General features: G+C 56.0%; 1 protein-coding gene across 1 annotated transcript in view; it reads right to left on the reverse strand.

The window, feature by feature from the left end:
- Positions 1-1,965: 1,965 nt before the first annotated feature.
- The window catches only part of NOTCH3 (notch receptor 3), a 35,001-nt gene continuing 11,672 nt past the window's right edge, over positions 1,966-25,294 (reverse strand). Inside the window, exons 13-33 of the mRNA XM_042928738.1 lie at positions 24,861-25,053; positions 24,633-24,784; positions 24,298-24,411; positions 23,665-23,820; positions 22,016-22,241; positions 21,388-21,589; positions 21,087-21,240; positions 20,471-20,655; positions 19,769-19,901; positions 19,423-19,680; positions 19,224-19,342; positions 18,315-18,880; positions 16,369-16,701; positions 14,232-14,386; positions 13,917-14,139; positions 12,818-12,902; positions 10,002-10,164; positions 8,098-8,402; positions 7,675-7,822; positions 4,355-4,452; positions 1,966-3,301 (exon numbers count right to left, since the gene is read on the reverse strand). Of these exons, the coding sequence (XP_042784672.1) occupies positions 2,249-3,301; positions 4,355-4,452; positions 7,675-7,822; positions 8,098-8,402; positions 10,002-10,164; positions 12,818-12,902; positions 13,917-14,139; positions 14,232-14,386; positions 16,369-16,701; positions 18,315-18,880; positions 19,224-19,342; positions 19,423-19,680; positions 19,769-19,901; positions 20,471-20,655; positions 21,087-21,240; positions 21,388-21,589; positions 22,016-22,241; positions 23,665-23,820; positions 24,298-24,411; positions 24,633-24,784; positions 24,861-25,053 (5,021 nt within the window). The 3' untranslated portion in view covers positions 1,966-2,248. The remainder of the gene's footprint in view (positions 3,302-4,354; positions 4,453-7,674; positions 7,823-8,097; positions 8,403-10,001; positions 10,165-12,817; positions 12,903-13,916; positions 14,140-14,231; positions 14,387-16,368; positions 16,702-18,314; positions 18,881-19,223; positions 19,343-19,422; positions 19,681-19,768; positions 19,902-20,470; positions 20,656-21,086; positions 21,241-21,387; positions 21,590-22,015; positions 22,242-23,664; positions 23,821-24,297; positions 24,412-24,632; positions 24,785-24,860; positions 25,054-25,294) is intronic.

Here is a 25,294-nt window from a genome sequence, read left to right on the forward strand (position 1 = left end):
CAAGAACACTCCAAATTGGTAGAGTAGGCAGTTAGCTAGATATGAGCAGGGAACAGATCCTTTCTGACTGATAAAAAGAGAGGAAATCAAATTCCAAACGGCGGAGAGAGTCAAGGGGAGGGACTGGGGGGGGGGGAGGGGTTCTTCCCTATAACTGCTGCCCTCCATAGCTTCATAACTATACATTTACATCGCGGTTTTGACACCCCTGCTGCGGGAAGGCTGCCATGAGGGTTCCACAAGGACCATATAGGGCCCCCAATGCCCTCCTCCCAACCGGCAGGAGGAGTCCCTTAGATGATTGGAGGCAATTAGAGACTCCCCTAGCTATGACCTATAACCCATGCAAGTATAAAAAACAAGACACCCCTGACCCCTGGTGTAGTTGCCATCTGTAGGTCTCTTTAACTGCCATTCAACTCTCACTTACTTGAGAGTTTAGCTCTGAATTCTTTCTTGGCAAAACTCAGGAACCGAGGTCAGCGTGGAGGCAAGGGAAGGGACCTGCCGATGACAAAATGACAGGAGGAATCAGTGAACATTCTCCCATCCTCCTTTCCCGGAGGGTCCCAGTGCAAACACAACCTTGTTTGGGGGCACAACTGGTTGCAAGACAGAGAAATCCATCTACGCTGGTACGTGCAAAGGAGTACTTATTACACACGTGCAGCATTGTCTCCAGAACCCAAGGGAGCACGAGGTAGAGGTGAGATTCATGCAGAAGCAGCATCGGGCACTTAGGAGGCAATTATTAAATACCTGTTGGTGCCAACGGAATGCACGCTCAATTAACTAGAATGGACGCTCCAACTGGAACTCAGATACTGCCTCCAAGTCTCTGGAGCCACCCAAGCACTCCCCCCACCCCCCGCCAATAAAACTAGCCACCCATAGTTCTCCATCTGCCCATGGCCTTAGAAGCCCCAACTGACCTCTTTCTCAGCATCTGCATTAAGGAACTTCTGGGGAAAGGGAATCTGATTGGCTCACCTGAAGTCAGGTGACCACCTCTGAACTAATCAGCAGAATCATCTGCCAAGAGAGGAAGCAGGAGTGAGCTGGCAAGCTGCATGGGTTCAACCCATGATGGGAACTCAAGTCGGCCCCAGAGGTATAGAAGGCCCACCACTACCCCCCACCCCCCACCTTCTCGAGACACAGACCAAGGACACTGAGTGTTAACTATTCCTTTATTAGGTGGTGAGGGGACTGGGGGCTGTACAATGCAAGGGAATTTAGCTACACAGGGATAGTGACCAGAAGCCACATTACAAAAATAGCCTAAAAATACTTCTATTTTGCCCCCGGGGCTGGGCGGGGGGGGGGGGGTGGGGGGTGGGGGGGGGGGGGAGTACCAGGGGAGGGGTGCCACCAGGCAGCTCATTCCCTTCCTGCAGTCCCGTATTTAAAGGGAGGCAAAATGACATGCACACATCTCCCCTGGTCCTCACGTTCTCACCAGCCACCCCCACCCAGCTCCCCAAGAGAGATGGCCCCGGCTCTAGGGTTGGGGGGACCTGGGGCGGGCTCTCTGGGCCAGAAGAGCCCTCCCCCCAGCAAAGCTATAGAACAAGTTCCATCTGGAATGCAGTGAAGTGAGGGACATGGGGGAGGAAACAGGCTCCCAAGTCTCACCCACCCCCCGCCCCGGAGGGTGCGCCCAAGGGTGCCTACTTGGTACACACCAGGGTTGTGTACTCGGTACACAGGATCCCGGTCATGCCCGTGTACTCGGTACACAGGATCCAGCTTGGCCGAATGGGCCCACAGACTCAGCCCCACGGGGGCACTGGGGGGTTTGCAGGGGCAGGGAGCGTCTCCATATATATATTTTGTAAAAAATAATAATAATAATAAGTTTGTTTAAATGAATTTGTTTCTATACAAAATGTAAAAAAAAAATAATAATAATTCACTCGTGTCAGAGTGTAAGGAGAGAGACCAGAGGAGGCAGGAGAGGGAGGAGGGACGGAAGCATGGGGATGGGGGGGTGCAGGAGGAGGCCCCAGGCTCATCTCAAGACCCAGGGGGTGGGGGGGAGTCAGCCCGCACCCCCTATAAATAAAGCAGGACTGAAAGCCGAGGCTGCGGACCTATCTCAGCCACACTTCGAGGGGGAGTCGAACCGGTGCGAGGAGGCTGGTGGAGAGAAAAGAGAAGGGAAAGGTCTACAAAGGAAGCGGGGGGAGAGAGAGAATCAGGACAGGATGTCTGTTCAGCCCCCCAAGACCCAGGAACTGGAGAGCTCTCAGGCCAACACCTGCCTCTTGGGGGTGACTTCGGGCTGGGGCCCCAGCTGGGTCTGGGCCTGAGCTAGCGGGCCTGGAACGGAAAGGGGGAGCGGCTGGGCAGGCAGCGCCCCAGCGGCTGTGGCCGCGGGCCCGGTGGCAGTGGCTGGGCTGGGCGTGGAGTCTGACCAGTCCGAGAGGGAGGGAGGCGAGGGGCTGGCCCAGTGCTCGGGGGACTCGGGGGAGGGGGTCAGGTAAGGGTGCTCGCTGGGGACCCTCAGGAAGCGGGCCTTGGGGGGGCTGCCGTGGGCGCCGGCTGCCGGGTACTCCTCGCCGTGTCCCGGGGCCGCCAGGTACGGTGGGGGCCGCTCCTGGGGCGACACGGGGGTCCCGGGGTTCAGCAGCTGGGGTCCCGGCGCCAGCGGCAGCAGGAACGAGGGGCCCGGCGGGGCAGGTGGCGGCAGCCGGGCCCAGTCGAGGGGAACGGCCACGGGGTTCAGCAGACCCAAGCTGAGCACGCAGCCCCCGGGGGGCTGGCGCCCTAGACCGGCCCGGCTCGCGCCACCGAGCTGCGCCAGGGACACAGCCGTGGCGGTGGCAGCCGCGTAGGGCCCCTCGAGGGAGAAGCCGCCAGGGGACGCGGGGGGCCCACCGAAGGGCCGCGGGGAGTCCAGCGAGTCCACGGGCGACAGCGTGACCGAGCTCTCGGCCAGGGGACCGGGGCAGGCCAGCGTCAGCTTCTTGCCCCGCCCCCGGGCGCCCTGCGGCCCCAGCCCCGCCTTCCCGGGTGGCCTCCGGCTCTTCTTGCCCCCAGACTGTGCCACCTTGAGGCCCGGGAGGAAGGCCCCCGGTGGGCAGAGGAGGGGCCCCAGGCCGTGCGGGCCGGGAGGGCTCCGGGGCCCACTGGGCTGGTCCAGCAGGCGCACGATGTCCTGGTGCAGCCGCTCCTGGGCCACGTCCCGCGGCAGCCTGTCCAGGTGGTCTGTGATCTCGCGGTTGGCGAAGTGGTCCAGCAGCAGCTTGGCAGCCTCATAGCTGCCCTCCCGGGCGGCCAGAAAGAGTGGAGTTTCCTCCTGAGCGGGAGTGAGGCACAGAACCCACGACAGATCAGCATCCCAAGAACCCGGATTAACTCCTGGCCTAGGTCTGGCGGCCTTCTAGCCTCTGGTGGAAACCAGCTAAGGGCCACACTCTCCAGCCCAGCAGAGCTTGGATGGGATCCCGGCTCTGCTGAGGGGAAACTAGGCAAGTTCTTTCCTTTAAAGCGCATCCGTCCAGTGCCTACTAAGCGTCATGCCCCAGGGCCAGGACTAGGGTGAGGAAAGTGAGGCACTCCCCTTAGGCACAAAACTTAAGGGGGCGTCAAAAACCAATCATCGGGGGCGCCAGGGTGGCTCAGTCGGTTGAGCGTCCGACTTCAGCTCAGGTCATGATCTCGCGGTTTGTTGAGTTCAAGCACCACGTCGGGCTCTGTGCCGACAGCTCAGAGCCTGGAGCCTGCTTCGGATTCTGTGTCTCCCTCTCCCTCTGCCCCTCCCCTGCTCACGCTCTGACTCTGTCTTTCAATAATAAATGAATGTTAAAAAAAAAAATTTTTTTTTAAAGCCAATCATCAAACTAAATGATATTTTAATGCAACCCTTTCTTAAATTACGCTTGTTGGCCAAAAAATCTGTAATGGATAAAATATCCAAATGTCAGATAAGGACAGAATCCATCCCTGTGCCCCTCTGAGCCTCACTCTTCCCATTTATAAAATGAGGAGAGTAATTTCACCCTGCAAGGCTTTTAAAACAATGATCGTTAACAGTTACCTTTTATTGAGGATCTACTAAGCATTTTGCAAATGCGTTATTTCAGTGAATCCTCAGGAGACAACAACGAGGTGGGTACTGTTGCCTCCCCACTTCACAGATGAGGACACTGAGGTTCAGAGATGTTCAGCGATTTGCCCAAGGTCACACAGCAACTGCCACACGCTTCCTCCTCTAATCCACTGTTAGAGGCTGTTAGGTCCAAATCCTAACTTGGCTGCAGGCAAGATGAATGCCCCCACTAACCCACCCCACCCTGCTCTTTGCCATATTTAGGGCTGACTGCCTGGTGGGTCAAGGGCTGGGGCTCACCTTGCTATCCTGCATGTCCTTGTTGGCTCCATTTTTGAGCAGGGCCAACGTGGCCTCCACATTGTTGACGGCTGCTGCCCAGTGTAAGGCTGATTTCCCTGTAGGGGGTGGGGGGAGAAGTTAGGGTTAGGACTAAGCTCATTTGCTAGGGTCCCACGGCCGGGGGGGCAGAAAGTGTCTAGAATATGGCCTGGCAGGCAGGTGGGTGGGGGGACCTCCCATGAGTACCTGATCATGTGTTTGGGTCCCTATATGTGCAGACCTGTGGGAGGACACTCTCTGTCCAAGAGACACACTGTGCGTGTATGTGCACACCTACGGTGCGTGACTCTCCATACACAGGCAGGGGTACTATGTGGACCTCACTCGGTTGTAGCTAGCGCTGTGCCTGTCCAATGCAGTAGCCACCAAGCACACACTGCTCTTTAGATGTACACTGATTAAAATTAAACAACACAGCTGCCAAGACCATTCAATAGGGAAAGGCTAGCCTTCTCAACAAATGGTGCTGGGACAACTGGATCTCCACGTGCAAAAGAACGGGGCTGGATCCCTACCTCACACCAAATACAAAAGTCAACTCAAATGAATCAAATATCCACATGTAAGGGCTCAAACTATAAAACATTTAGAGGAAAACAGAGGAGTAAAACTTCATGACCTTGATTTAGGCAAAGGATTCTTAGCTAGGACACCAAAAAAAAACAAACCAAAACAAAACAAAACAGTAACAACAGAAATAGATAAATTGGATCTCATCAAAATTAAAATGTCTGTGCTTCTAAGGACACCATCAAGAAAGCGAAAAGAAAACCTACAAAATGGGACAAATCTTTATAAACCACGTATCTGATAAGAGACTTATACCAAAAATATATAAAGAAGTCTTCTAACTCAATAATAAAAAAACAAAAACCCAATTTAAAAACAGGCAGGGACGCCCAGGTGGCTTAGTCATTTGGGCGTCCGACTCTTGATTTTGGCTCAGGTCAAAATCTCACCATTGTGGAATCAAGCCCTGGGGTAACCTCCATGCTGAGAATGAAGCCTGTTTGGGATTCTCTCTCTCTCTCCCTCTTTCTCTGCCCCTCCCCCACTCGTGCACATGCTCTCTCTCTCTCTCTCTCTCTTTCAAATAATAAGTTAACTTTTTAAAAAACAGGCAAAGCATTAAAATAGACATTTTTCCAAAGCAGATATACACATGACCAATAAGCACATGGAAATATGCTCAACATCATTAGCCACCAGGGAAATAAAAATCAAGACCACAACGAGATACCAATTCACACCCACTAGAAAGGCTGTAACAAAAGACAGTTAATAACAACTATCTGCGAGCACGTGAAGAAACTGGAACCCTCATGCACGGCCGGCAGGAATGTGACACAGGGCAGGCACTGTGGAAAAGTCTGGCCACTCCTCACAAGATTCAACATAGAGTTACCATATGACTCAGCAATTTCGCTCCTAGTTGTGTACCCAAGAGAAATGAAAACATATGTCTACACAAAAACCGGTACATGAATGTTCATAGGAGCAGCAGCCAATGAATGTTAGGAAACATTCAGAGTAGGAAAATCCATACAGAAAGTATGTGTTTAAGTGGTTGTCTACGGCTGGGAAGGTAAGAAGATTGGAGGGTGTCAGCTAATGGTGAGGGCTTCTCTTCCAGGTGGTGAAAATGTTCTAAAATTTACTATGATGAGGGGCGCCTGGGTGGCTCAGTCGGTTAAGCGTCCGACTTCGGCTCAGGTCATGATCTGACAGTTCGTGAGTTCGAGCCCCACGTCGGGCTCTGTGCCGACAGCTCAGAGCCTGGAGCCTGCTTCAGATTCTGTGTCTCCCTCTCTCTCTGCCCCTTCCCCGCTCATGCTGTGTCTCTCTCTGTCTCAAAAATAAATGAACATTAAAAATAAATAAATAAAATAAAATTTACTATGATGATAGTTGCACAACTATGTGATTATACTAAAAGCCACTGGATTTCATACTTTAAATGGCTGAATTGTATTGTATGTGAATTACATCTAAATAAAGCTTTTTAGGGGCGCCTGGGTGGCTCAGTCGGTTAAGCATCCGACTTCAGCTCAGGTCATGATCTCACAGTCCGTGAGTTCGAGCCCTGCGTCAGGCTCTGTGCTGACAGCTCGGAGCCTGGAGCCTGCTTCGGATTCTGTGTCTCCCCCTCTCTCTGCCCCTCCCCTGCTTGCACTCTGTCTCTCTCTGTCTCAAAATAAATAAAAACATTTTTAAAAATAAATAAATAAAGCTTGTTAAAGAAAGCAGGCAAAACAAAGGTTAAAAAATTAAATGAAAGAAAACATTTAGCTCTTCATTTGCCCTAGCCACATTTCAAGTGCTCAAAAGCCACCACATGTGGCCAGGGGCCACCACATTGCTCATCACAGACCAAGAATGACTTCCATCAACACAGAAAGTCCTACTGGACGGTGGTTCTCCAGAGCCACAGTTCTCAAACAGAGGTGATCCCCCCACCCAGGGGCATTTGCCAATGTCTGGAGACATTTTTGGTTGTCGCAGCTGGGGAGTGGGGTGCTGCTGGCATCTAGTGGGTCAAGGCCAGGGACGCTGTTTAATATCCTACATTGCAAGGACAGCCCCCAGCACAAAGAATCATCCAACCCCAAGTGTAAATGGTGCAGAGGTTGAGAACACCTGCTCCAGAAAGGTCGGGATCTGTGCAAGCAAGCCACCTCCACAGAGGTATTTGCCATCACATATGGATTTGGCCAATTTGCAAATGTACTATACCAGCTGTCCAGCAGAGGGCAGCACAGTAAGTTCTGCTAAAGCAAACGGAAATGAAGTGTCTTCGGGAAGGCCACCTTTTTCTAAGTCACGGAGGTGTCATATGGGCTAGCAAATGCCACACACACACACACACACACACACACACACACACAAAACATGTGAGTGTAAGTCCACATCAAAACTCTGTTACACGTGGGACGCCTAGGTGGCTCAGTCGGTTAAGCATCCAACTTCGGCTCAGGTCGTGATCTCACGGTTCGTGAGTTCCAGCCCCGCGTCGGGCTCTGTGCGGACAGCTTGGAGCCCGGAGCCTGCTTCGGGTTCTGTCTCCCTCTCTCTGCCCCTCCCCCCACTCACACTCTGTCTCTCTCTCAAAAATAAACAAAAAATAAACATTAAAAAAAAAAAACCAAAAAACAAAACACTCTGTTGCACGTGCGTGAGTTTCAGTGATTGGGTCTCAGTGTGGGTGTGAGTTAACACCTACAGTCAGGGCCCCGGTGCCCCCTCTCAGCCTCCACCCACGGCTACTCCCCACAGCGTACCAAGCTCATCCACAGCATTGACATCAGCATGGCTGGCAATGAGTTCTTCCACCATGCCCTCCACCGCCAGACGGGCTGCGAGGATTAGCGCCGTTGAACCATCCGCCATGCGGGCATCCAGGTCTGTGGAGCGGTTCCGGATGAGAATCTAGAAGGGAAGGTGTGCAGAAGGGAGGGTCACGGCAGGAACAGAAGGACCAGGTACATCTCCAAGTCCCCTGAGCTCCCCCACCCCCACGTCCCCTATAGACTCCATGAAGTCCAGGAAGCAGGTACCCGCCAGGCCCCATACTCCCACAGACCCCCATTTAACAAAGGAGAAAAGCAAGCTCCGTCTCGTAGGACCGGGGCTCAAACCCAGGCCTGGCTGATGCCTCATGTCGGCTGCCAGCTCCGAAGTCCAAAGGGGCAGGTCCACCTCACCTGGAAGACGCCTTGGGCATCAGCGGTGACAGCAGTGTGCAAAGGAGTGCGGCCTGAATGGTCCTGGGCATTGGTGTCTGCCCCGGCATCCAGCAGCCGCTTGGCCGCATCGGCCCGGGCATAGCGGGCAGCGAGGTGCAGGGCTGTCTCGCCCGTGCGGTCAGTCCGTGCCCCAAGCTGGGCTCCCTGGCAGATCAGGTCTGAGATGATGCTCGCTGACGCGTCTTCTGCCTCATCCTCCTCGGTGGGCATTGGCTCCAGAGCCCCGCCACAGAAAGAGGCCAGCATCAGTGGGGTGAAGCCGTCTGCAAAGGCCGGGAATGTGTCACGGGGAGGTGGGCACAGGGGGCCTTGCCAGCGAATGCAACTGAGGGCATTGCATTAGCAGGAAGCGGGACACAAGGGTCACAAGAGGGAGCGACGAGTCCTCCCATCTGCACCCCCGTGTGCACGTGTGTACACATGCACATGCGTGTGCATGCACGCACACACAGACACGCATGGCATCTGTGCCAGGTACCCGAGAAGCCAGGGCAGGATAAGGATGCACGGGCAGGTGACTTGTCACAGAAGGGCTCCCAAGGCAGATACAGGACAAGGGAGGGAGGAAGAAGCAAGCGTTCAACGTCAGGCAAATTCCCAGGGGGTTATTTCAGCCCGATCCTGAAGGGGGACTCAGGTACCGCAGAGGTGTAATCCCGCTTGAGGCAAAGGAGCTGTGTCTTTCACGCTCCCCCACCCGCTAGTGAAGAACCACCCCAGGGGGCGCCTGGTGGGTCAGTTGGTTAAGCGCCCAACTCGATTTCGGCTCAGGTCATGATCTCACAGTTCATGAGTTCGAGCCCCGCATCAGGCTCTGCGCTGACAGAGCGCAGAGCCTGCTTGGGATTCTCTGTCTCTCTCTTTCTCTGTCTCTCAAAAATAAATAAATAAACTTAAAAAAAAAAAAAGAACCACCCCAGAGACATAAAATCCCAGGCACTTCAGGCCCTGGTGGCCTGAGGAATTTCAGAAAAGAGCCATCAGTGCAGGTCATTTGGAATGAAAGCAAAACGAGCTGGGGGAGGAATACCCTGAAATGCAGGAAAGACAGATCCGAGAGAATCCAAATAATGTGATCTGCTACGCTCTGCATGAGCATTTGCTCGTTTCCCTTAGGGAGCCATAAGCACCCCATTTTCCATCCTCAAGCCCCGAGTAGAGCTAAACCCAATCCTTGGCTCAAGGAGAGGCATTAGGCCCAGACCTGCAGTCAATCTGCATATTCCAGCCCCCCGGTCACACTGATTAGTTGAGGGATGGGCAGGTGACTCTAGTCCATCCAATCAGAACTCATCCTGGGACTTTTGCTAGGGTAACTGGTAATGAAGGTTTTATTTTTTTCTTTTTAATGTTTATTTATTTATTTTGAGAGAGACTGAGCGTGGGTGAGTGGTCAGAAAAGGCAGAAAGAGAGGAGAGAGGAAAGAGAGGGAGATTCCCAAGCAGGCTCCATGCTGTCACCACAGAGTCTGGTGTGGGCCTTGAACCCACGAACTGTGAGATCAGGACCTGAGCTGAAACCAAGAGTCAGATGCTTAATTGACTGAGCTACCCAGGCGCCCTGGTAATAAAGGTTTTACAAGGTTGGTCAGGCCTGTGGCTATCGTGCCCCCCGGAGAAAGCCTCCTCAGGCTGGAGTCCTGGACCCAAATATCCATGATGCTTTCGGTTACAAGAGCCAGTAAATCTCTCGTTTTACTTAAACTAGTTTGAGTTGGGCTATTATGACTTACAACCAAGAGTCCTGATTAACACACACCCCCAGACAGACCCAACTCTCCCCAGGACACAGACCCAGATGCAACTTTTCCCAGGTAGGACTGGTAAGGGGATCCTTGGAGGGGGAAGGCATCACCACTGACCTGGGCCACGCACGTTGACATCCACGCCATCAGCATCCACATCGCCCTGTGGGGGCGTCAAGGCCATGGCTGGTGCCACACGGATGTCAGCTGCAACCAGGTGGTGTTGAGTCCACTGGCGACAATCCACAGCATCCTCGGCCCCCACGCCAGGGTCCTCTACCTGGAGGCACAAGGACCCAGGCTCTCACAAAGAGTCGAGAGATAGTTAGAGGGACAGTCTGGGCATCCTCACAGCTTTCTCTTGTGGAGATGCACACACGGCCCCAAGAAACCACGAATATCCTGCTTCTTTTCTACATATGGAAACAGGAAATTGACATACCGGAGCTCAGAGAACCCATAAAAGGAAGACGTGGGATTTTAATCTGGGTAGGAAGTGGGGAGGGCTGGGAATCCAAGGTGGGTGATCAAGGAAAAGACACGGAGCACAGCCCCTGTCAGTAGACACCTGTCTATACCCTAGACGCGAACACGCTGAAAACGAAATTGAGAGAACAATCCCACGACAACAGCATCAGGAAGAGTAAAGCATTTAGAATTAAATTTAATAGAAGAAATGCAAAATTTGCATTCTGGAAACTACAAATCACTAGTAAAAGAAATGCGGGGGTGGGGGGCTGGCCCTTCAAGGATCAATTTTACTCTGAGAAAAGGCTGAATGGGTGGGAGAGAAAGAGAGAAGCAAAGAGCTGCGCTGGATACCACGTGGGACTCCTACCCAGTACTGTGAACATGAACATGAGGTATCAGGACAAAATAGACACAAATGTATCAGTTTACCTTCACAAGCATAGCACCTGGGCCCCTAGCAGGAGCTTGATAAATTTCAGACTCAGGGTCCAAGAGGCATAGTGATGTTACGGAAATAGGACAGAATGTTCTTTTTTTTTTTTTTTTTTTTTTTTTGGTATTTTTAAATTTTTTTTCTTCTTCAGTATATTTATTTTGAAAGAGAGAGAGAGAGGGAGAGAGCATAAGTGGGGGAGGGAGAATCCAAGCAGTTTCCACACTCTGGACTGAGCCCAATGTGGGGCTCGATCTCAGGACCTCAAGATCATGACCTGGATGAAATCAAGACTGGACCCTTAACCGGCTGAGCCACCCAGGTGCCCTTCAGGACAGAATATTCTTAACTAGCCTGCCAGGACATTTAGGAGCCCTCAGGCACCAAACACAGCCTGATCAAGCCAGACCTGAGCTTAAGGACCCAGGCGGAGAGTTGAATTTCACGAAAGGGGAGAGCCAGGTGATGGACAGCTGTCCCAGCCTCCCTGATCCTTTCTGATTAGCTGTCCATCACCTGACAGATCATGTTAGAGCTCTGAGCTTCTCATTAGCAAAATCAGGATAATGCTGTCATTCTGCAATGCCAAAATGCCATCAAAACTTATTGCATGGGGGGCGCCTGGGTGGCGCAGTCGGTTAAGCGTCCGACTTCAGCCAGGTCACGATCTCGCGGTCTGTGAGTTCGAGCCCCGCGTCAGGCTCTGGGCTGATGGCTTGGAGCCTGGAGCCTGTTTCCGATTCTGTGTCTCCCTCTCTCTCTGACCCTCCCCCGTTCATGCTCTGTCTCTCTCTGTCCCAAAAATAAATAAAAAACGTTGAAAAAAAAAAAAAAAAAAAAAAAAAAACTTATTGCATGGGACACTTGGGTGGCTCAGTCGGTTAAGCATCCGACTTTGGCTCAGGTCATGATCTCATGGCTTGTGAGTTCGAGTTCTGCATCGGGCTCTGTGCTGACAGCTCAGAGACTGGAGCCTGCCTGCTTTAGATTCTGTGTCTCCCTCTGCCTCTCCCCACACTTGCACTGTGTCTCTCTCTCTCAAAAATAAATAAATAAATAAATAAACCCTATTCTGCTATCTACTTAATACGCACTTTGGGATAAGAAAGAAAAAGAAAAGCCTGAGGTGAACAGATTTCTTCCAGCTGTCAATTGTAACAGATGTCTCCATTTCACAAACATTAAAATCTAGCCAGGGAGAGGCGGCTGAGAATTGAGATGTATATCAACAGCTGCTTTACAGGGTCCTTCGAAAGACAAAATAGGATGCTTGCGTGTGTTCAAGACATCTAGCAAGTATAAAGGAATGTTGGCAGGAACGTGTTACAGACTGAACTGTTGTCCCCCCAAAATCATATGTTTAAGCCCTCACCTCCAACAAACAAGAGTATTTGGACAGAAGACCTTTAAGGAGATAATCAAGGCTAAACAAGGTCATAAGGGTGGGGCCCTAAACCAACAGGACTGAGATCCTTGTAAGAAGAGGAAGAAACCCCAGAGCTCTCTCCCTCCATGCACACAGAAGAGCACCACGTGAGGACACACAGAGAAGGCGGCTGTCTACAAGCCCGGAAGAGAGCCCTCACCACGACCCAACCCTGCCAGCACCTTGTTCCCTGACTTCCAGCTTGCAGAACTGTGAGAAAAGAAGTATCTGTCATTTAAGACCCCCAGTCTGTGGTATTTTGTAACGGCTGTGTAAGCTGACCAAGACAGAGCCCACGGGTGTGGCCCCAGTACAGGAAAGGGTGTTTAAAACCAGCTCGGAGCACTTTCAGGCTGGGCACCCTGGACAAAGTGGGACCCCACAGTGAGAAAGCAGAGTTGCTGTCTAGGTCAGGGGCTCCGCTCCAGAAGACCCCACACGGACCTGGGAGCAGGGCCCTGGTTAGAGAGGGGCAGGATGCGGCGGCCACCATGACTGTTCCCCAGAGCCAGGGAAAACGGAGACTTCCCACGACTCTCCCACTGACCATCAGGGGCCCTCCACCCAGAACTCCGAGGGCAGGGGTCAGAGAAAGGACACCACCTTCAGTCGCTTCGCTTCTGGGCACTCAGTGTCCATCCAGTCTGTGGCCACCTGCCCCATCAGACTCTCGCTCTTGGCCATGTTCCTGTGGGCACAATAGGAAGGGGGGGAGGGGAGAAGAGACAATTGAGACATGCAACCTGGAAGGAGGATTTGGGGTGGGGTCAGAGACAAGCCCCCAGAGGCCAGCAGGGGTTGGGTTCTGGGGTCCAAGATACAGAGTCCAAAGAGAGGCTGCAGGACGAAGTTAAGGTCACTGGTGGGGGGGGGATAGTCAGGGGTTATGATTGGTGGCAGCCAAGGTCTTAAGGTGGAATCGGGGAAGGGCCAAAAATGGGGTCAGGGGCCAGAACAGTGGGCTGTGGGATAGGTGAGGGTCACAGGCATATAGCAGAGAATACACAGGATGACATCAGGAGTCATGAGGATGTAGTTATCCTCCCCACAGGTAAGGATGCAGCCAGGATTAAGTAGGTTGTACTGAAGAGTCAGGAAGTCATGGGGCCGCAGGAGAGGGGTACATTCTGGGGTTAGGGCAGGGCAGGGTTGGGGGGTCTTGAGGGACCGATAAAGGAGTTGGAGGAGAGGCCCAGGGCCAAGGCCAGGATTGAGGATCATGGAGAATGAACACTGAGTTGGGGGTGGAAAGAGGGTCAGAGGTGGGGTCAAAGGTCAGGGTGGGTTAGAGCCAGAGGTGGTATTTGGGGGGGGCGGTCATAGATGATAGGGTCAGGGCTCCGTGAGGGGTCGGGGTGCAGATAAGGATCATGAGGCCAGCAGTCACGTGGGAACAAATCTTGAATATCTTGGTGAAATTGGAAAGGCCAGGATCAAGGCAGGGTCAGGGGGCGGTCAGAGCAGGATTCGAGTCAGGGGAGCGGAGATACAGGACATGGGAGTCAGGGGGGTCACAAGTCAGGGGTGCCCCCCCTCCCCGGGATCATGGAGTCGGTCAGTGGTCAAGGGACGCGTACTGGGGTCTGGGCTGGAGTCTGAAGCTAGGGTCTGGTGGGGACGAGAGGTCAGTCGGGTCAAAGTGGGCTCAAGGGCTCCCAAGCCCCGCCCCCAGTCAGCCACCGGGAGTGGGCGGGGTCCTTACTTCATGCCCAGCGCGTCTTGGCCCACGGGCTCCCGGCGGCCCTTGTGGCCGGCAGCCACGTCCTTGTGGAGCGCGAAGCCCTCGGGGAACCAGAGGGTGCTGTGCTCACGCTTGCGCCGGGCCACCATGACGCCCAGCACGAGGATGGCCAGCAGGAAGACGGCGCTGGCGGCCAGCAGCGGAAGCAGCGGCATGCTCGGCTCCGGCAGCTCCAGCGGCTCCCCTGCGGGGTGGGAAGCAGAGGGCTTCAGCCCCGGGCCGGCCGCCCCACCCCCACCCCCCCCCACCCCCCCCTGCCACCAGGCCAGGCCTCACCTCGCACGGCCCGCAGCGGGTACGGGAAGTCAAGGCGTTCCACCGCCGACAAGGCTCCCAGGTAGTCGGCCGCACTCTGGGCGTCGGGGAAGCAGTGGTCGTTCTCCGGTGACTGCAGGCACAGCCGGTTGTCAATCTCCAGCATCACCACAGAGCTTCGGGGACCCAAGGGAAGGACGGGGGAGGGGAGCTCAACCTGCTGCCGGCCAGGCACGGAGCCCCATGCCCTGGACTCAGAAGAGCGGTCTCCACGCACCACGTTGGCAAGGCCCCCCTCACCACGCCCCCACCCCAAACCAGTCTTGCTGTGGCCACCAGTGTCCCCCCAGCCACGAATCCAGTGGGCACTGGGCACTGTTTTCACATCAAGATCTCCAGTGGGTGCCAGTCTCCTTTGCCAGGCCGGTGCGTCCGTCCCCCAACCACTGTGAGCGCTGACTTCTAACAGATGACCCTCAGCAAAGTGGGGACCTCTTCACGTGGGAGGGGACACCCCTTAGGGCAGCCCTCAGCCGGTGACTGGCTGATTTGGGGGGTACAAAGGTGCCCTCCTGTCACAAGGACTCTGAAGTGCCGGTCATGCTCTAGAGCTCCCTGAGGCCAGACTGAGACTCCTTCTGCCTCGTTTGCTCCCTGCCACATCCTGCTTCTCTCTTTCCCTCTCTCCTGAGAGTGCCCCTTCCGAATGGCACATATATCTGAATCCCTGCCTCAGGCTCTGCTTCCAGGAACCCAGCCCTCCAAACTCCATCTTGCCGTGAGATCCTTAGTGCCACATGGCCTGGTTCTCCTCCTATCCCCCTGGCTGCTCCTTCTCCTTTGTTTTTTTAAACATTTTCCATGTATTTTCTCTAATGTTTATTTTATTTTTTTTTTTTTGAGAGAGAGAGAGAGAAAGCGCAAGTGGGAGAGGGGCAGAGAAAGGGGGAGACACAGAATCTGAAGCAGGATCCAGGCTCTGAGCTGTCAGCACAGGGACTCGGGGCTCGAACTCAGAGCTGTGAGATCGTGACCCGAGCCAAAGTCGGAAGCTCAACTGACTGAGCCACCCAGGTGCCCCAACTCCCCTTCTTCCTGAGCTGATTTCCCTCAACCAATCTTTATCTCACTGTTCCCAGATCATTCTTCTGTCCCCACTCCTCTGAGTCCCTCACAGGGCTTCAACACCCTTTTGTCTTTCTTGTCCATGTCTTCAGCCTCTGGCTGTCTCCTGGGGGGCCTCCACGACACCCCCCGACTCCTCAGATTCTGCAAGCCTGAAAGTGACCCCTGTTTATCACCCTGTGTCCTTTTTCTTGATGAGACCCCTCCAGTAACCCCATCAATGCACCCAGGGACTAGCACATCATGTCCCTATTCCAGCCCTACCCGGTCAGAGCCCCTGCCCTCCATCTCTAGAATCCAGCCCTCCTCTGTCAGGGCCCCATCCCAGCTCAGGGGCCACACCTCCCTTCTGACCGCTCTACCAGGCCACCATCAGGAAAGTTCTCTGATTTCCATTTGTAAAAAACTAAAAGCACGCACGCCCTTAACCACTCTGCTCCCCAAGGACCCTTGCCAGTAGCCGGAGGTGTTTTGGGTTGTCGCATCTTGTGGCAGGAGGGGATGCTACCTGCATGTAGTGGGTGGAGACCAAGCATGCTGCTGCTAAGCATCCTACAGTGCACCAGACCACCCCCCACAGCAAAGCATGACACAGCCCCGGAGCCCGTGGGTGGCTCAGTTGGTTAAGCATCCGACTTCGGCTCAGGTCAAGACCTCAGGGTTTGGGGTTCAAGCCCTGCGTTGGGCTCTGTGCTGACAGCTCAGAGCCTGGAACCTGCTTCAGCTTTCGTCTCCCACTCTCTCTCTGCCCCTTCCCCACTCGAGCTCTGTCTCTCAAAAATGAATAAACGTTAAAAAAAAAAAAAAAAAAAAAAGGAAGGAAGGAAGGACAGAAGGGATGATCCAGCCCCAAATGTCAACAGGCTGAAGTTGAGACGCGCTGGACGCTCTCCCAAGACGACTCTCGAACACGTTAAGGGAAGTGAAACACGCACGTTAAGGGAAGTGAAACACACGAGACCTGATCAACACTGCTCCTTCGCCCCTAGGTCTGCACCTGCGGCGGGCTCCCTCAAGCGTGGGGGCCACTCACCCGATCACCTCCGGGGCCAGCTCCCGCCGGTTCCGGGATTCGGCGCCAGGGCCGGGCCGGTGGTACGGGAAGACCATGGCCTGACCGTGTTCGTCCAGGCGGAAGCGCAGCGACGTGCGCAGGATGCCGCTCAGCCGCTGCAGGAAGTCGGCGCTGGAGCGCAGCAGCTCCTCGGGCGGGAGCAGCACGGTGAGCACCAGCACGCCGCGGGCCAGCAGGGCGGGCACCTCGCCCGCGCAGTCCAGCCCGTCCCAGCCGCACTCCTCCGTGTTGCAGCCCTGGTCGCAGCGGCCGTCCGCAAAGTGGTCCGCACAGTACTTCTCGTACACGGGGCTGGGGGAGGGGAGGAGGGGGTCAGGGGTCATCCAACCACACACCCGAGGGAGCCCGGACTCCGGACACACGGGGTGGGGCGGGAGTGGGGGTCGGACAGCGAGAGGAGGCCGAGAGAGAGGGAGAACTAGAATGTATCCGGCACGTGCCAGGCTTTCTGCAAATCCAGCCATTCCTTCACGAACTATTGATAAATAAATATTGACGGAGGCCTGCGGGGTGCTGGATATGGCTGTAGGCACCCAGGATGTGGCTCGGACACAAATCCTTGCCCCTGGAGAGCAGGCATTCCAGCGGGCAGAGACAGACATTAAATGAGATGGAAAGAGCAGAAAACACAGTCTTCCAACTGTACACGAGTGAAAGCTAAATGTAAACACACACACACACACACACACACACACACACACACACACACACGGCCCTTTTTGGAACTAAACGCTAAGGAGAAAAATGAAGCGGGGGATGTGTCGGGGTGGCCAGGGAGGAGCTCCCTGAGAAAGGGCGACTGGTTGAGCAAAAGCTTCAAGGAGATGAGGGAGGAGCCATGTGGCTTCCTCAGGGAAGAGTATTCCCGGCGGAGAGAACAGCCTGTCAGTGCAAAGACCCTGAGGTAGGACCAAGCCTGGGGTACCTGAGAAATGGCAGAGGCCAGGGTGAGTGAGGAGGGGAGTGGGGGACAATGAGGACAGGGAGATAAAAGTGAGAGAAGGGTTCTAGGCAAACAGAGGGACAAAAGAAGTAGAGTTGGGGGCACCTGGGTGGCTCAGCCGGTTAAGGGTCTGACTCTTGATTGCAGCTCAGGTTATGATCCGGTTCCTGAGTTCAAGCCCCACATCGGGCTCTGCACCGACAGTGCAGAGCCTGCTTGCGATTTTCTCTCTCTCTCTCTCTCTCTCTCTCTCTCTCTTTCTCCCTCTTTCTCTCTCTGCCCCTCCCCCACTCACGAGTGCTCTCTCTCTCTCTCTCTCTCTCAAAATAAATAAACTTACAAAAAAGAGGCAGAGCACAGGGATGGACAGATGAAATGAGACAGAAAGATAGAGTTCATGAATAGACAGAGAGGGGCAGAGGATGGGCTGGGACAGACAGTAGGGGCATGGACAGATGAGGCACACAGACTGGCATAAGAATAGACAGATGGGTGGACAGGTGCGGTCCACGGATGGACCAGAAGAGACGTAGACAGACACTTGGGTGTACGGAGGGATGAAAGGAATTCGTGGACGGACAGAACGAAGTCCAAAGATGGACAACAAGGACGCAGGGAGAGACAGATGGAGTGCAAAGGCAGAAAGAAAGGGCGCACAGACACACGGATGGACAAACAGGTCATGGCACGTGTGGACGGAGGGACAGACCACAGTGGCACGTGGCTGGGTAGATGAGATGCACAGACAGACAAACAGCACTCGGCTGGGCAGACAGAATACACCAAGAAACAGAGGGGGCAAACGTATGAACAGTCCCTCAGTCTAAACACAGACTGACGGTGGGGAAATGAATGGACAGTCAGAGAAGCGGGACCCGTGGATGGGCAGGTGTGGCTCAGGGACAGAGAAGACACGGACTGAGGCGAACGATCGAACGGGTGGCAGACGGGAGGGGCTCACTTGCAGGCGCGCTCCCGGCCGCCCGCGCGGCAGTCGAAGTTGTCATAGAGGCAGGCGGGCGAGCTGCAGGCGGGGTCGCAGCGGCTGTTGTTGAAGAGGCGCCAGCACTGCAGCGCCGCGCACTGCCGCCAGGGGTCGCCCACGCTCAGCGAGCAGTCGCCGCCGTCCCAGCCGCAGCCCGGGCTGTTGCACTCGCGGTCGCAGCGCTTGTCCCCGCTCTTGGCCTCGCAGGCGGCGCTCGGGCACAGTGGCTCCTCGGGGGCCTCGGGCGCCGCCGCGGGCACCTCGCAGCGCGGTCCGTCCCAGCCTGGCGCGCACGCGCAGCGGAAGAAAGGTGCGAGGGGCGCGGGGCCGCAGGAGCCGCCGTGGAGGCAGGGGGAGGCCAGGCAGCTGGCGTTGGCGGCCCCTGGCGGCGACCCCCGCGAGCCCCGGCAGGCGGGCCCCGACAGTCCCGGGGGGCAGGCGCAGCGCGGCCCACGGACCGTCTGCTGGCACGGGACGCCCGCCGGGCACTGCAGCTCCCGGCAGGAGCGCGCCACCCGCTCGCAACGCGGGCCCCAGAAGGGCTGGGGTAGGGGAAAGGGAGGGGATGGAGGGATTTGGAAGGGTGGAGAAGAGAGAGAGAGGAGGATGGGGGGTCAGGGCTTGAGAAGGTTGAGGCTCCAATCTCCCCAGGTCCCTCCACACCTCTCCCCTCCCCCGCCCATCGGAGGCCCCACCTTGCAGAGATAAGCCCCGCCTTCCCCAGGAGGCCTGGGGCGCCATCCCCCAAAACACGCACACACAGTCTCCAGGTATTTTCAGTATTTCTCAGGAACCCCCTTCCCTTCCACTTCTTCTCCCCTAAAGCCACGTCCTGCAACGTGGCCACGCTCCCACTCCTCTCCCAGGGGCACTGATGGGACCTACCGGAACGCAGCGGCAGGTAAATGTCAGCATACCCCCAGGTCCTGGGCTGGGACGGCACTGGCCTCCGTGCTGGCATGGCTGGGACTCACAGGGAGACAGGACAGTCTGACAGCGGGGACCTGGACAAGCGGGAGCTGGTGGGTCAGCCAGTGTAGGAAGAGGGGCCGGATCCCAGGGCAGCCACCTCTCCCACGCTTACCTGTGAAGCCCGCACGACAAAGGCAGCGGAAGCCCCCACCTGGGTCCTGCAGACAATCCCGGGTGTGTGCATCGTGGCAGGCACCTGGGTGACACTCATTGATGTCCGCCTCGCAGCGCAGGCCAGTGTACCCGGGGGGGCAGGTGCAGCGAAAGCCACCCACGAGGTCCACACAGGTACCATTGTGCAGGCACCGGGGGCCCTGGTCCAGGGGTGGGCCTGGGCCACAGTCGTCCTCATTAATCTCACAGAGCACACCTTGGGGGGAGGGAAAGATGAGGGAGCCGTCGGGAAGGGATGGAGAGCCAGCCTCCCATCCTGTCCCCCAACCCCGGCCCCGGCGTACCCAGCGTTCCCGGGGGGCAGGAGCAGAGATAGCGGGCCACGAGGTCAATGCAGAAGCCCCCGTTCTGGCAGGGCTGGGAGGCGCACTCGTCCACATCACCCTCACAGTTGTCCCCGGTGTAGCCAGCTGGACACTGCAGCGATGTGAGACGGGGACCAGCACTGAGCCCAGGGGGACACAGATAATCCCCAGGAAGACACGGAGATTGCAGTGCAAAAGGACATACAGTCCAACACACAGAGGCATGTCCGGTGTGCAGAAAACAGAAAACAGGCACACGGTACAAGGGAACACATTCAGACACAGAGGACACCCACACACGGAGGGCTACAGGCACACCCAATGAGAGGGACACACCCACACAAATGCACAGGACAGACACCCAGGAGAAACACCCACATACACCCAGACACATAGGCCCAGAGACACCAGCACGTGCATTCACACCCAAAAAGACAGGGCACACAGAGGGATACGGGGCACATCCAGGACACAATCGAAGACAAAGACAGCCCGTGGGCAGAAAGTCCCTCAGATCAACGGAGAAATAGCCCCACGAGATGACACCCAGAGACAGAAAAGCAAAAAGCCAGACCTGCCTAGAGAGAGCCACACCCACACCAGGTCACAGACACACACAAGTGTGTGCAGACACACCCAGCACGACTAGCTCCCCTCTCCTCGACTCTGGGGGCCCCTTACCTCGCACACATAACCCCCCATGTAGCCGCGGCAGGTGCCCCCATGCTGGCAGGGCTGGGCCAAGCAGGGGTCCACCTCCTGCTCACAGTGGCTGCCCGTGCGGCCTTCTGGACACACGCAATAGTGGGAATTGTCCTTGTCCACGCACTGCCCACCAGTCTGACACAGCTCTTCCAGCCGCACCCCTGCACAGAGGAGAGGTGTCAGGCACACGCGTGCCCCTCCCCGCCTGCATCACTCACGGCATCACCAAACGCCCCTGCTGACCTCGGTCACCGGGGTCTCACACACATTTCATCGTGTCATCACACATCTGCCCAGACCGCCACCGTCTCAGTCACGGACACACAAACACACACCCACACCCCAACTGCCCACACCGGCTCAGTCACACACAGCATCTCGGAGGTCATCCCAGCTACCTCGTGGTGACAGAGGCATCTACACCATCCCGGCCCTGGCCAGCTGGCACACGGTCGCGCATCCACAAACGCTCAGCCACACACCCCATGCCGCCCACACGCCCTGTCATACCCGTGTTCGGCTCCCATTAGCAAGAAGTATGTGCACACACACCCTCCCGAGCCCCACACCCCGCCTCTGTGCTCCCCCTCACCGATCTGGGCTGCGGCCTCCCTGCAGGGCACACTCCGGATGTCACAGACGCGGCCGCTCCAACCCGGAGGGCAAAGGCAGTAGAAGGAGGCCCCGCTCCGGGCACAGCGACCCCCGTTCTGACAGGGCGCGTGGCTGCACCAGTCTACCAGCGTCTGGAGGGGAAGCTCTCAGAGTCTCAGCCTCTCAGCCACGACCCCCCCTGGAAGCCGCAACCCCAGCTTCTCCAGGGTCCCGGCAGACCCCTACCCCAGAACAGCCCCTCCAGATTCCTCCCCCGGGTCCCCGGTGGCCACGCCCACCTGGCACTGAGCGCCAGTGAAGCCCTCCGGACAGGTGCAGCGGAAGCCAGGGTGGGCGGCCGTGCAGACGCCCCCGTGCAGGCAGGGCCGAGAGACGCAGGGGTCGGCCTCGTGTTGGCAGTGTGCGCCGGTGTAGCCCGGGCGGCACTGGCAGCTGAACGAGTTCACACCGTCCACGCAGGTCCCGCCGTGGAAGCAGGAGCTGGAGGGGGAGGGAAGCGCAGGCTGGGTCAGGCTCCACCCCCACGCAGGCCCCGCCTTCTCGGCCCCTCCTGGGTCGGGGCACACTCCCTGAGCCCCTAGGCCCACCCCCAGCAGAAGCTGCAGCCCCAGCAGAGGTCCTGCCCCGATCCTGTCCCTTAGCCCCAACTCACCAAGTCCTTGAGAGCTAAGGTGGGAGCCACATGGAGGCCCCGCCCCGCCGTGGCCTGGCCCTGTCGGGGACCCGCGTCCCCTAAGGTGACCTCCAAACAGACGCCCTGACCCTTCCCGAACACTGCTCCATCACGGACCAGAGTTGTGAAGTGGGTGCCAAGCCGAGAACCCCCTTCTTGTCCCCATTCCCTCTCGCGTTGCACACCCCATCCGATGCCGGTGTCCCTGAGCCCCCAGCAGAGGCCCCACACACCTGGGGCTGCAGTCCGGTAGGTCCTGCTCACAGCGGAAGCCTCCATATCCAGGTGGGCACGTGCAGGTAAAGGAGGCCACGTGGTCGGTACAGGTGCCCGGGCCACAGGGGCTGCTCAGACACTCATCTACGTCGCGGGCACAGCGGGGACCAGCAAAGCCAGGGAGGCAGGAGCATGAAAAGGAGCCCACGCCATCCTGGCAGGAGCCACCATTCAGGCAGGGGTCTAAGGTCCGAAGGGAGAAGGCCTGGTCATACACCTGACCCCCCCATCAGCCCAAGCTGACCCAGCCATGCCTTTCACAGAGGGGAACCAGGAGGAAACCAGGCTTAACAGGGAGCGGCACATTTGGTCAGAGGGATCAAATTCTGTCCCCTCTGTGGTTTCATCCTCTCCCTCATCTGGAAACCTCACCTATGTGCACGGAGGAAGGGGATGGGGGAACCAAAAGGTCCCTTTGAGCCGCCAAGCACACGCTGCTAGTTAGGTCTATTTAATTCCTGGGCACAGCACAGAAGGCCTCCTCCAGACCAGTGCTGGCCAGTATAGTGGCCATTGGCCACATGTGGCTATTTAGCCCTTAACATGCACCTAGCCCAAACTGGGATGTGCCATAAAACACACACTGGATTTCTGATTTTGAAGACTTAATATTAAAAAAAAAGGATGAATGTAAACATATCTCAGTAATTTTATATTGATTACATGTCGAAATAAATAACATTCTTATATATTAATTTAATTAAAATGTATTATTAAACTTAATTCTTTTGTTGTTGCTTTTTTTTTTTTTTTTTTTTAATTTTTTTTTTTAAGTTTATTCATTTTTCAGAGAGAGAGAGACAGAGTATGAGCAGGGGAGGGGTAGAGAGAGAGGGAGACACAGAATCCGAAGTAGGCTCCAGGCTCCGAGCTGTCAGCACAGAGCCTGATGCAGGGCTTGAACTCACGAACTGTGAGATCATGACCTGAGCTGAAGTCGGACGCTCAACCGACTGTGCCACCCAGGCGCCCCGTGTTGTTGCTTTTTTAATGTGGCTGCTAGAAAAATTCTAAGTATAGATGTGACTTGCACTGTTGGTCTGTCAGACAATGCTCCTGGAGGACTCCCTGGGGGCCTATTATGTCCTGCTTAACGCATAATGTTAACTTGTTCACAGCCAGAGGCAGTCTACGGGCTTCAGACAGACCTGTGCTCCAATCCCAGCTCATGCCTCTACTTGCTTCATGACCTTGGGCAAATCACTTGACCTCTCTGGGGCCTCAGTTTCCATAAAGTGGGGAAAGAGTACAGTGAAGAGAAAATGGAAGCACAGGGGCGCCTGGGTGGCTCAGTCGGTTGAGAGTCCGACTTCAGCTCAGGTCACGATCTCACAGTTCGTGGGTTTGAGCCCCGCATCGGGCTCTGTGCTGACCACTTGTTCAGAGCCTGCAGCCTGCTTCTGTGTCTCCTTCTCTCTCTGCCCCTCCCCCGCTCACGCTTTGTCTCACTCTGCTTCTCAAAAATAAATAAATGTAAATTTAAAAAAATATTTTTTTAATATAAAAAAGAGAAAGAAAATGGAAGCACAGTGCTGGGCACACCGTGTGGGCTTAAAGAACATGTTCTCTAGAGCAGCACCCACCCCGGGAACTCCCCTGAACTCACTGGGGTCACAGTCATCGATGTCCTGATCACAGGAAGGGCCACTGTACCCCTCGTGGCAGGTACAGCTGAAACTCCCTGCCAGGTTGGTGCAGGTACCGTGGGAGCCACAGGGTGAGGGGCCAGCACATTCATCCACATCCTGCTGGCATCGTGGGCCTGGGGACGGGGAATAAGGTAGTATCTAGGGTTAGAGGGTACAGGGTAGGGTCTGCGAGTACCTGGCCTTCGGGAGGAACCTGAAGGCTGAGATGGGTGAAGGCAGGAACACGCCATGCTCCCTTAGCCTTTGTGTGTTTTGTACGTGCTATTCCCAAACTGCCTTCCCCCTTCCCTTTATTTCAGTGGGTAGTGAATGAATGCATTCTGATTGAGGTCAGCCCTTCCAGGGAGCTGCACCCAAACCCTCCACCTGAGTCCTAGCTTCCCCATTCCCAGATCCCTTCCTTTCCTCCAAAACTGATCACATGGGCTGCAACTGTCTGTGTTCTGCTCGGTCCCTTCCGAGACAGAGTCTTTTCTGTCTTCTGTTTTTTCTGTAAGTTTCCCTCTGGGTCCCCAGCACCACTCAGTATGCAGCAGGGTGCAGAGGGGGTGAAAGAGAGGAGGAGGAGGAGGAGGAAGCAGGTGGTGTACCTTGCCAGCCAGGAGGGCAGGAGCAGACAGGCAGCTGGCCAGGGGCAGACTCACAGTGACCCCCATGCTCACAGGGGTTTGGAGTACAGGGCGATGGCAGCTCACACTGACGGCCTGTGGAGGGCAGCCAGAGTGAGATACTCGTGAGAGATTCCTTGTCCCCATCTCCCCCCAGGGTCCCCACCTTGATACCCACCTCCAAAGGTCCTGGGGGTGGGGGGAGAGGAAAAGAAGAAAAAAAGGCAAACGTAAAGGAGGGAGAGTGCAGCAGGAAGGAAATGAGAAGGAAGAAGGGGGGAGGGAGAGCCTGGGGTGGGAACACGGGGGACACACACCCTGGACACCAGGGGGACAGGTACAGTGGAAGCCGATTCCATCAGTGGTGCAGGTGCCACCAGACCGGCAGGGCTGGGATTCACAGGCATCTCGAGCAAGGCTCTGGCTGCATCGGGGGCCACTCCAGCCAGGCTCACACATGCAGCGGAACCTGGAAGGAAAGGCAGTCAGGGAATGCCTGCGGGCAGGGAGGCGGCAGGGGACCAGGGGATGGGGAGAGGCCTCACCCTCCGGGTGCATCGTGGCAGACACCGTGACTGCAGGGTTCTTGGGCACAGGGATGGCTCGTGGGAAGGCAGAGCGGGGGCAGGGAGCCAGGTGGGCAGAGGCAGCGGAAGCCATTTTCCCCATCCACACAGGAGCCTCCGTCACCGCACGGGCTGGACGCACACTCATTGATCTCCACGTTGCAAAGGGGCCCTGGAGAGCACGAAGGCAACTTCATCCCAGGACAAGGACGATGGTGCCAACAGGGAAGACAACCTTGCCCCATTTAGCATGGCCACATCCTTGAGCAAAGACAATCTCATTTTCACAGTGCACGAGCTCTTGTACAAACTAGGGCAACCACCTCCTCAACCTAGAGCTGCCTTGCCCCAGATCATACTCATCCCCAAACTTAAATGAAGTCACCTTCATTTTCACCAAGGATTACTTTGGC

The sequence above is a fragment of the Panthera leo genome, chromosome A2 (assembly GCF_018350215.1).
Source record: "Panthera leo isolate Ple1 chromosome A2, P.leo_Ple1_pat1.1, whole genome shotgun sequence".
Taxonomy (NCBI): Eukaryota; Metazoa; Chordata; class Mammalia; order Carnivora; family Felidae; genus Panthera; species Panthera leo.